Below are 12,500 nucleotides of genomic sequence, written 5' to 3' on the forward strand. Positions count from 1 at the left end.
CAGTTAAGTTAAGGCACCAAAACAACTAGTGAAGTTAAGGAAAAAGATTGAGGTTTGGATTAAAACACTCCTGCGAACAAACACACGTTTCCTGGGTGAACGTCTTTTGTTTTCCCCGGGAGGCGAACTCTGCTCTCTGGCTTGAAAGCCCTGTGTCCGCCTATGACGATTGTGATTGGTTTAAAGAAATGTCAATAAACCAGAGCACATTTTTCCTCCAAACCCAGAATGCTCTGTGGACTAGCCGGACCCTCCTCCACGCAGCACTGTGGAGGAAGGTCTGGCAATGTGAGACTAGCCGGGAACATGCATGCTTGGTGTGGGTGTGTTTGATTTTTCTCACAGCGATGATCTTCTCTCCGTTTTGCTCGCAGGTGCAGGGCCACCATCCTTTGACCGTCTTCTGCTCGAACAGAGACACCAGTCTGTCCGTCGGCTGGCTCAGCAGCTGCAAGTTGCATTTTTCTGGAGACTTGGCCGGACGCAGCATGTGGTTCAGGTCCATTACCAGGTGACCTAAAGAAACATTCGTGGACCATGAGGACAAAATGAATCATGACAACAAGGAGGCTATCTGATAACCTCAATAAACATATTTCTTCGGTATAAAAAAAAAAACTGTCTAGTTGAACCCAACTCATTCAGTCAAGTTCAGTGTTCGATTAGTAGTCTGTAAAGTCTTGTTGGGAAAAGTCTGCTTCAGTAACAGCTTCACAGTGTCAGTTCATACAGCAAACATTAACATTACAATTCTCTATTTAAACAAAAAATAGGTTTCACTTGTTATACAGTGACTTTAATGAGTGCATTCAGGGATTAAAGGGTTAATTCTTACACGGCAAGTGGTCTGTGGTGTGAGGTTAATCCAACCTTGCAATGTGAAGCAATTCCCTGAATAGAAACCCCACTATTTTCTGAGTTTTTTTCTTGTAAATTTGTGAGTTATTTCCCGTATTTTATTCCCTTCAATTTCAGAGAATATCCAAGTTTTTCTCGGAATATTACCCGTCCCCCGGCTCCATAATTATACACTTTACAATGGCCGTAATACGATGTCGTACAAACCACCAAGCTCTTCTTCTTTCTATGTATTCCAAACCAACATGAAGTGTAGTACATCTTGTGTGACAAAGGATGTTGTTCCCCCAGACACAGTGTCCACAACAGTAAATGTGAAATTTTTAATGAAATCACATTAATTTCTATAAAAATGTTAAAATGTCGGGTGCCCGGATAGCTCAGTTGGTAGAGCGGGCGCCCTTATGTAGAGGTTTACTCCTCGACGCAGCGGGCCCGGGTTTGACTCTGACCTGCGGCCCTTTCTGTATGTCATTCCCCCTCTCTCTCCCCTTTCATGTCTTCAGATGTCCTGTCAAATAAAAGCCTAAAAATGCCCAAAAAATACTCTTAAAAAAAAAAATTGTTACTTTAAGATGAAGAGAAACATTATCACTCGTTTTCACATCAGATGTCACTGAATTACTGAACAAATACAATATAAAAACCAATATGAAACTAGTTTAGGTTCAGTGTTAAGTGACGATGCCTTCAGGAAGTCTGTCTTAAGCTAAAGGAGGTTTGAAAGATGGATATTACAATATTAGCCTTGAGATGCTTTTGGGAAACCCAGATCTGTATAAACCAGCTGAGTCAGCTTGCTGTGTAGCCAGTTTTTCTTAATGACTAACTACTGGGTGTGTTCTGAGTGAAATACAGACGATCCTGTGGTGAAAGGTAGTTAGTAGAGTTCTGATCATCATTGACGTTAAGTATGGAGGGAGTGTGGGTAGATGAACGGCTGAAGAGAGTAGATGTCCACTGGACGTGTTTTTCCACATCTAGCTGCAGTTTGACAGCGCGGCAGTAGGAAAATGGCTCGTGTCGGACCCTCGAACCGTGCAGGAAGATTAACAGTCAGCGGTCCGAGCTGACGAGCTGGAGACAGGCAGGAATGGAAGAAATATGCTTTGAGGTGGCCACACACCCGCGGACTGTATGAGGTGAATAAACTCGATCGAGAGAAAAAAAGCTGCAGCGGAGTGAGACGGTGACGGACGGGAACAGATCTGGATTCCTCATCTTCCTCCTCCTCTCGCACCGCAGACGGACGCTCGGTCTACAGAGCGTCATCCTTCATCTTTGGCAAAGGTGAAATAATACAGAGGGGAGTGAAATAGGAGAGGCACGGCGGCAAGTTATTTCAAGGGACGGGGCTGGGGCAGCGTCAGGGGTGAAGGAAAGGCAGAATTTTGACAGCTTGAGAAGAGAAAATAAAATGGGCCCTTCCTCTCTGTGAAATGTGCCAACACAGTGGAAATGGAAGAGCGTTAATTCTAAAGATAAATGTTATCGCAGTAGTAGTCTGTACCCACAACGCACATGTGGTTCCCTGGATGGATTTACTACCTAAAGATGAATTAACTTTATTTGTAGAACTAAAAGGCGTGTATGTATGTTTCTGATTTACTTTAATAAGCAGTAATCTGGGAAATATGGATCCATTTCCAGTAAGCCTTTTACTCAAGTTTAGTTTGGAAGTCAGAAACATCAGATCTAGTCTATATCCACGACGTTCCACTTCTGGGATTGCTCTGTTGCCGCCGGAAATTCTGCCAGATTTCACTCTTTTCGGCAGACAGCTAGCTAGACTATCTGTCCAATCTGAGGTTTCTGTTGCACGACTAAAACAACATTTGAACGTACACGTTCCACCCCGAGGCTATTTTGCAGCTGTACCGTGGCTCCGTCCGGCGCTTGGCATCGCCCATGACGATTGTGATTGGTTTAAAGAAATGCCAATACACCAGAGCACGTTTTTCTCCCATCCCGGTATACTGTGGGGACTAGCCAGACCCTCCTCCACAGCGCTGTGGAGGAGGGTCTGGTCTGGCAGGTGCAATAACTTGACATATGTTTTATGCGTTTTATCCATATTTAACTGGATGGTTCCAAATTTGAGCCAAAACGAGCCAACAATGTGGATTAAAGATATTAACTGGGGAATATTGTCACTAAATAAATGTATTAGTCCTGTTAATGTATCATGAAAAGCAGCATTTAAAGCTGAAGATAGGATGAAAGAAGTGCATTAATTTCATAATAGAAATGCGATTTTCTCTGTTTGATTTAAAGGCAACACTAAAAACATCATCGCCAAATCGATAACCAATGGAAACACGCGCACACACACACAGTGCGTTTCACTATCTTTGTGGGGACGCGTCATTGACATAATGCATTCCCTAGCCCCTTACCCTAACCTTAACCATCACAACTAAATGCCTAACCTTAACCCTTACCCTCAGCCTAACCAAAACCTAATTCTAACCCTAATCCTAAAACCAAGTCTTAACCCTCAAACAGCCCTTTAAACTTGTGGGGTCCAGCATTTTGACCCCACAAAGCTGTCCAGACCCAATAAGTATACTGTATTCCCGGTTTTTGGACCCCACAAATATAGTTAAACAAGAACACACACACACACACACACACACACACACACACACACACACACACACACACACACACACACACACACACACACACACACACACACACACACACACAGTGTTTTACCGAGGTAGTCGTCGAAGGAGAACTTGTCATTGTCCCAGATCTGGATGGTGAGTTTAGGAGCCAGTTTAGTCTCAGCTTTATCCAGACTCCAGAAATGTTCCTGTAGACACACAGAGGGAAAATAAAAGAGAAAAGTTTACCATTTTCTAACATCTCCTGTCTTTCTATGATGTATATTCACTCGATATTAGGGCTGGGTGATATGGTCAAACTCTTCTATTGTTTATGTCCAGTTGGTGCGACTATAATAAATGATTTTCTATACTTTTATAAATTGTTGTAAAACTGTGTTGGATGATGAGATAGAAGAATGGAGAGAGACGCTCTGACATGTTGGGAGGCTCCTTTCAGTTTGGAGCAGCACTCCATCGACACATCTCTCGCTACATCACCACTTCCACACGGGGACACTTTCTTTCTGCACACACACACGTTCATTTATGTGTGTGTGTTAGACCTATTATCACCTCTGGTAAATCCACACTAAACTGCCAGACAGTATCTGATCCTGTCTCACCTTTGTACTAATGGGCTTCACTGTGCAGCTGCTGCACACACAGAGATTCCTCTATATCTCATTCCATTCCCTCAGTCGTCCTTTTTATCGGAGCGTGTGACACCTTGGCTGTTGTTATGTTGATAAAAAAAAAGAAAAAAAGGCTTTTCACACCTGAAATCAAATCGGTCCACTGTGATTCGCAGCAAATGTCAATACGTCCCTGTAACTTTTCCTAGAAGTACTCGGCGAGGAGATTTTCCGCAAATTACTTTCTTACTTTATTTGTCCCAAAAGGGCAATTGGTTTTGAACCATTGAGTGCAACATAAAGCAAACATGAAAAAGCATTACTCAGGCTGCACTTCACCCAGTGGAAGCCTGAATTCTAAAGTTTTCGATGAGTGATGAGTGACTTCCCACATGCTGATTTCCTGTCCTGAGTCCATTCGGGGAATCCACAGTGTCTCAATTAGCAGGAATGAGAATATCTATCTTGATTTACAGTCATCAGACGGGTCTCTCCCTCCATTACCAGAAACTTGTCCCGGTCTGGGTCGTGCTTTCCTTGTGTTGGCATTTTAAACTCTGGTGGATTTATAAGGACTATGGTTAACTGCTCCTCAGATCTCTGCAGGGTAAATCCAGACAGCTAGCTAGACTATCTGTCCAATCGGAGTTTTCTCTCGCACGACTAAAACAACTTCCCGAGGCTATTTTGCAGCGGCACTTCTCCGTTTGGTGCTTAGCACCGCCCAAGAGGACTGTGATTGGTTTAAAGAAATGCCAATAAACCAGAGCACGTTTTTCTCCCATCCCGGAATGCTGTGTGGACTAGCCAGACCCTCCTCCGCAACGCTGTGGAGGAAGGTCTGGCAATGCGTGACTAGGGTCGTAGTGACAGCAGGTGTACAAGAGGCATCCAAATCAAATAACCAATACCACCTCAACTGGCTCTTTGTTAGTTAGGGGTCTAAAATCTCTTCAAAATCTCCTGATCTGATCTGATCTGATCTGATCCTGGATACTGGAGCTGTGAAGACCTCTGGTCTGAAAGGGCTGTTGATTAAAAGATACGTTTATTTTTATGTAACAAGTCCTACTTTACACAAATCCAAATGGTGATTCATGCATGGATTACACATTTTATTTAGAAATACAAAAATGATTAAAATCCAATGGTAAACATGCATAACGTGATTCTCTGATTAACATACTGTTTGATAGAGATGCTTTCCTTTTGTGCACTTTCCTAGACTGTAGTCTACACACTAATATAGTGATAGACTGATCAGTTCAGGCGCCACAGCTGGAAAGATTTAGGTTTCAGGTGAGAAATAAATTGAAACAACACAAAAGGCTCTTGAGCACTCTATATACTTTTTATATGCTTTCTGTTAGCATTTAAACGCCATGTTGTCCTCCTGTCTATCCTCACAATTAAGACTTTTTCCTCAGAGGACCAGGACTCACTTTTTCCTCTGAATATTATACTCAAAACGTCAGCGCTGACTTTTAGCAGGGCGAACACACAAAAACTGTGTAGTATTTTACTGAACAATGCATCTGATGTGCTCCCTGTATCTGGCCGTATGTTTAAATGACTCCTCTCTGCTGCCTGCGTTATGACTTCACACTCACTCTCTAAATCAGAGGTCTAAATCCACATCATGCTCTCACACTTCTTAACAACACACACAAACACTAGGAGTAAACACACTACACCCTGAGTGTGTGTGTGTGTGTGTGTGTGTGTGTGTGTGTGTGTGTGGCTGCTAAAGCATGTACGCATGTCAGTGTGTGTGTGGCTCACTATATCCACAAACTCTGTCCAAGTACATAAAGTTATCAATCCACAGCTGTCAAAAGCAGGGGTGGGACGCAATATACAAGTGTGTGTGTGTGTGTGTGTGTGTGTGTGTGTGTGTGTGTGTGTTCTCTACAATATCTAACAACATCAATCAACTTCCTTTTTGTTGCCAGACTGCTAAGTACAGTACAGTCTTCTTTAGACTTGTCATCGTTTCCTCATCCCTCTTTCTCCCTCTCCCCCTAAATTAAGCTCTATTACGTTCAATTATTGCCAACGCTAAATAACGTATTGTTTTATTTAGGGCTGTCAAACGATGAATTCTTTTTTAATCGCGATTAATCGCTGAATGTCTATAGTCAATCGCGATTAATCGCATATTTTATCACATGATTAAAATTCTATTATTTTGCATTTCAAACAGTTTTTAAGTACATATTAACAATCGAAAGCAATTTTTACCAGTGTATCTTGATTGGGAACCAAATGAATGCAAAGAAAGTAAGTAACCTGATTTTAAGATTTGTAATTATTTATTTACTGTAAACAAAATTATTAAAATGTGTGAATCTTTCATTATTGCACAATTCCTCCAAGTACCTAACTAAAAAACTAATAATCCCTGTCCTTACTAGAGTCAATATAGTGTTTAGTAACTCTAAATAATGTTGATTACTCACTGACGTCCATCACGTGATCACCGGTTAATGAGACAGCGTTTGCAGCACTTGGCAGCAGTTCCAGTGTGGCTGCTTTCTCCGTGTCGTACAGGCTGTGTATCCGTGAAAACTACTGTCCCCCTCGACGGCAACGAGACAGGTCAGAACATGCCAACCGTAGTACGTCTTTAAGACCCGAGTCCTCTACGATGCTGACAGGTCTGCAGTTAGTTGCCACCCGTTTCGCAAGAGCTGTCATTTTTTGGGATTTGGTTTCATCCGCAGGTCGGCAAGTAGCACTCTCCAAAATAGTGCTTTGCCTGAGTGGGTAGCATGCTAGCGGGTAGCATCACGTTAACTGTACTACTATGCTTAGCTCGTAGGTGGTAGCTCAAGCTTGACGTGCTTCGGTGATATTTTAATTCGGCTTTACACAATGTGCATATGACTTCCGACTGGTCTACGAGCCGTCCGGGAGTTTTGGAAAATAAAAAGCTCCATTCAGGATTTCACTGCTGCTGTCTTTCTCCATCATGCCTGCAGCCTGCAGCAGCAGGATGTGTTACGAGGAAGTGGCAGCTTGATGATAAGTAACGGTGCTGCAAAGGGTCAAAATAGTAGCCTGTTAGGCACGACGCAAAGCCGAGTGAAGTGTAAAATAAATTATAAATGCCGCCATGTGATTAAAAAAAATGTATTGCATCGTGTCGGCCCTTAATCGCATCGCGATTAACACGTTAACGCTGACAGCCCTAGTTTTATTACATACATTTTAATAAGAAAAACTACCAATGAGAAGAAAACAATTATCTTAGGCTTACATATGTATTCTTTTTCTCTCACAGTTTCCCATTTTGTTTCTCAAATTATTTGTGGCGTGTAGTTGATGGTCGTGTAATAAAGCATCTTTTATTCAATCCTAGCAGCTACAATTCAACAGACTTAACAATAACACATGTGACTTTAAAACTAGTTCGTAAATGTGAGAATCTTTTTTGAAATTATTTGCAGGCTGAAATTTTTATTTATAATTTAAAAGGAGGTTTTATGTTATTCCTTTGGAAAATAAGGACTTTTATTTTTGCATATAGCCTACTTCCTGTTTATTCAATTTTAATGCTGCTATAATAGACATATTAATATGAACAATTGATCCAATGACCATGCAATGTTAAAGCCGTTGCACAGATTGGCAAACCCATAGATAATTATTAGCCGATTAACTCCTATTATGGCGATTCTTTTACATCTGTTAGCTCAGTGTTTTGGTTTTACAGCCTGCAGATTTACTGTTTTGGTTCACTCTCACCCCAAAAATCAATCAATGCAGGTTTAAAAAACGTATGGTTAAGTATATTTATCAGCCTTTATTCCTAGCAAGCTGGAGCTGCTACCCCCGCGACCCGACCCCGGATAAGCGGATGAAGATGGATGGATATTCCTAGCATGCACAGATTTAATAGGGCTGTGCTTGTGTTTTGTCAATGATAGCAGCTGCAGCACATGGGAGATGTAGTGTACATTCGCAGCACTCCACCTTTTAATATTTCAACATGCAAATAAACTTTATAGTATAAATAAGATGCCGGACATTACACACATTTTGTATATCTGTAGAAATATACTTAGAAAAGTTGAAAAGTCAGAATTCTACAGAAGAGGATCAGGGCCACGTGTGAACAAATGTATTTGAGAACATCAGAATACTGCGAAAACTAAATAAACTCAGAACTTACACATTTGTTTTCACTTGTGGCCCTAATACTCTTCCATAGAATTCTGAGGAAAGCACACTTTTCTGAGCTGAACTAATCGAGCTGAGAGAGACAACAAGTGCGAGTGTTGATCAGACCCTGTGACTCAGTGGTTATATCACCGACCGCTGAGCTTTCTGGCTTCATAAAACTCAGTTTCTGGCTCCAGTTTTGGAATGAAAGCTCTCCACCCAGCAGTGTTTTATTCAAAACTCCCTCTCGTCTCCTTGTCTTCTCACTGATTGAGGATGCAGCTACGAGCGATGTGAACATTGTCGTAAAACATGTCGGCTGCAGGCGGCTAAAGAGGCTCGTTTTCACGCCAAGTAAAGCAAATGACAGCCATGATGTTATTCCAGTATTTAGTATGATGTTATTTTAGCTCTTCGCTACATGTTTCTGTTGAGTCTCAGAGATTCAACGACATCTAACTCATTCCTCGTCAAAATGCCACTTCATTATTTTTGTTAATTGAGGGCCACTGTAGATTATTCAGGGGAACTCCTGCTTTCATTTACATACTTTTAGAGGGGACATGCAATTCATCAATTAACTGATTTCAACCAGGTTCAGTAAACATCTCTCTAATAAATTGGGGAATCTCTGTGTGTGTGTGTGTGTGTGTGTGTGTGTGTGTGTGTGTGTGTGTGTGTGTGTGTGTGTGTGTGTGTGTGTGTGTGTGTGTGTGTGTGTGTGTGTGTGTGTGTGTCTTTGAAATATCTCATGAACCATTCATCCAATCTACTTCACACTTGGTTTCCTGGGTACTCAATGAACTTGGGGTTTGGAATTTGGAGTTAGTTTGGAGTTTAGACAGTGTTGGATATTGGATATTAATAAACTGTGAATTAAACTAAACAACCGCACAATAGGTTGGGGAAAAATGCACTCCCATAACGCTGGCTCTTCCGTGTCTACCCTTCACAATAAAAGCCCAGCTTAAATTCACTCAGAATTTCGCTTAGAGGAAACTCAATAAAAATGCATTTCTGCCCTTCACAATAAAAAGATTGATAAAGATTGACGACAGTCTGTACATGTTGTGAAATAAGGTTGGGCAATATGTTAACATTTTACAACCGGCCACCGTCAGCACAAAAAAAGTTGATTGCTGACTGCTGTCTATCCGTGGTGTTGTAGAGGAGACACATACAATATTGGCGGGGTGTCTTTTAGTAAATTGACTGGACACTCTCGCTGTTTTACTTCCTGCCCGGCTGTCCGAACGGCCCACGGCTCACGTGAAAATAGACCTGGGACGTATCTTTAGCGGAGCGGAGAGCTGCTTCACGCACGCTTCTGGGACGCAGCGTGATGCGTCTGGTGGAATATCAAGCATTGACTCGAAGGGCTGCGATTGCCCGCGGTGCATCCGGAAGGCAGCCCAGACGCGCCTGGTGGAAAATAGGGTTAGGTTCGCGTACAGTATTTGGCGAGGAGTTTAGGCGTCCTTCCTCAAGAATTTCACATTTTTAATTTACATTTAATGTCTCTTTGTGGGGTTTTGCGTCTCTTTGCACGTAGTCACGTTGTGTCTCTTTTTGGTCATTTTTGTTTCCTTTGGGGATGTTTTGGGCCTCTGTGGTGATTTGGCGTCTCTTTGTAGTCATATTGTGTCTCTTTTTTTCACATCTTTTTGGACCATTATTATCACCCTATCTGTGTCTAAAACGTTGGACATGCTAGAGCAGATAATCAATAAATAACTCTCAAAAAGCTTAAAGACAAAACTTGCTAAAGAAGTCCAACTACAATCATTAGATCTGAGAAAAGTCTTCTGGTTACATTCATTTGGCTAAGGTGCTGCCCAAAGCAGCTCGGGTGCTGCACCTAAACCTTATTACGGCAGGAAAAACCTGATAATCAACTTGTTTTGTTTCATATTGCTGCTGCAGTTATTAAGTACATATAACAAATTGCTTGGTGAATTTCAAATAAATGAAAGGAAATCATTTCTGACATTCTCTTGTAGAAACACTTGAACTGAATATAAAAGGAACCACCAAAAAAAAGTAAATAAATATATATGTATTTACTTTTTTTTGTGGTTCCTATATATACACACATATATGTACATTTTGGAGTGCCGTTTTAGGCTGATATTTTATTTCAATTTCATTTCATTTCATGTCAAACCTTTATTTAAAACTCGGAGCCCATTTTCAATGGTTGCCGAGTGACAGAAAATCTGAGTCTTTCGCGACATGTAGCAGCCTTTCTCGATGTGTTTGTTGCGCCAGCTGATATTGCGATGGCGATAAACAATAAATAAAACGATATATTGTGCAGCCCTAACTTCTACTATAATTTATTCTGGTTTAAAAGTGCTTCATGTTGAAATGTTATCTTTATGTTAGTACTTGTATTTACTTTGAATTGTGAATTTTAAACTTCTACCCTTTATGTACATATTTTGCTTTGTGTCAGCACTAGGAAAGTGTTTGGTTAAAATGTGTCTGAATAATCCTATAATGGATGGGCCGTGTAAGCGGCCAGACACGAAAATAAACAATTCATTCATTCATTCATATATATGACAGATGACAGACTTACCTTCCTGTCGACGGCACAGAGTTGCTCTGCAGGTAAATAGTGGAAAGGAAACAGGAATCTGTAGTTGAAGTTTCCCTCTCCGCCCAGAGAGCGGTAGTGGACGTCGGTCTTCTGCTTGTTGTGTTCGTGTCCGTCGAGCCAGCTGAGAGTTTCACAATCAAACACATGATTCTCATGTTGTTAATTGTTTTTTTTGTATTTAATAATTACGATGAGATAATTAATACAGTATTTTTAAAAGAGAACCAAACAAAAATGAAGAAATGACCACAGAGGCCTTCATGATTCATGTACCCTTTAACGTAGATGTCACTCATTTTCTCCCCGCTGACGCTGACATCATCCAGGATGACGTCGCTGGTGTTCCAGATGATGCAACGCAGGAAGAACCTGAGCGAGAACCAAAACTTTCCATGCATTTATTGGTGTATTGATTGTATTTGTTTAGTGATTTTATAATACTCATGTCATTGTTATGTGACTGAGAAGATGAATGGATGAATAGTTGGCTGACAGTTTAATGGATGGATTTTAAGACTGAGTGAAAGACTGACTGACTGACCAATTGGTTGACTGACTGATTGATATAATGATCGACTGATTTATTGTCAACTGACTTAATAACTGACGTACTGATCGACGGAGCAACTAACTCACTGATTGAACTGATGAACTGAATGATTCACTGACTATCTAGTCTATATCCCTGACGTTCCGCTTCTGGGATTGTCATTCTTTTCGGCCTGATGTCCGTTACCTTCCGCTTTCTTTGTGTTGGCGTTCTAACCTCCGGTGGATTTCTGAGGACTACGGTTAACTGCTCCTCAGATCTCTGCAGGGTAAATCCAGACAGCTAGCTAGACTATCTGTCCAATCTGAGTTTTCTGTTGCACGACTAAAACAACTTTTCAACGTACACATGTTCCACCAAAACAAGTTCCTATTTTGCAGCGGCACCGTGGCTGGCATCGCCCATGACGATTGTGATTGGTTTAAAGAAATGCCAATAAACCAGAGCACGTTTTCTCCCATCATCAGTATTCTGTGTGGACTAGCCAGACCCTCCTCCGCAGCGCTGTGGAGGAAGGTCTGGCAATGCGGACTAACTGATTGATTGACATCTTGACTGATTGACTCACTGACGGACGGACTGTCTGAACGATTGATTGAAATACTAACTGACTCACTGACTGACTGATCGACATACTTATTGATTGAGTGACTGATTGACATTCTGACTGACTTAACGACAGACTAACCATTGATTCAATGATTTACTAATTAATTCACTACTGGTTAACTAACTAACTAACTAACTAACTGATTGACATCTGAACTGAATAATTAACTGACCGACTAACCAAGTAATTTACACACTGATTGATTGTTCACTCACTGACATTCTGAGTGTGTCAACCATGGAAAGGTATGGTCCATCTCGTCTACAGTGCACTCAACGTGTGTGTGTGTGTGTGTGTGTGTGTGTGTTTTTGTCCCTACTTCTTAGCCTTGCGTGGTGTGATGTTGAATGGTGGTCCAGGGGGTCCCAGGGACTTGGGAAACAGGTCCACCCACATCATCAGACGTCCCTGACGGACAGCACAAACGACCAATCAAAAGACAGAAAAGAACACAGAGAAACAACAGCCAAAG

General features: G+C 41.5%; 1 protein-coding gene across 8 annotated transcripts in view; it reads right to left on the reverse strand.

Annotated features, from left to right (window-relative positions):
* Positions 1–12,500, reverse strand: part of dysf (dysferlin, limb girdle muscular dystrophy 2B (autosomal recessive)) — a 115,748-nt gene that overhangs the window by 6,960 nt on the left and 96,288 nt on the right. For all 8 annotated transcript variants that reach the window (XM_078276215.1, XM_078276211.1, XM_078276217.1 and 5 more), the window contains 5 exons: positions 12,348–12,436; positions 11,142–11,237; positions 10,848–10,989; positions 3,577–3,676; positions 344–516 (listed from right to left, as the gene is read on the reverse strand). In XM_078276215.1, the coding sequence (XP_078132341.1) occupies positions 344–516; positions 3,577–3,676; positions 10,848–10,989; positions 11,142–11,237; positions 12,348–12,436 (600 nt within the window). The remainder of the gene's footprint in view (positions 1–343; positions 517–3,576; positions 3,677–10,847; positions 10,990–11,141; positions 11,238–12,347; positions 12,437–12,500) is intronic.

The sequence above is a fragment of the Sander vitreus genome, chromosome 19 (genome assembly GCF_031162955.1).
Source record: "Sander vitreus isolate 19-12246 chromosome 19, sanVit1, whole genome shotgun sequence".
In the NCBI taxonomy this organism is placed as follows: domain Eukaryota; kingdom Metazoa; phylum Chordata; class Actinopteri; order Perciformes; family Percidae; genus Sander; species Sander vitreus.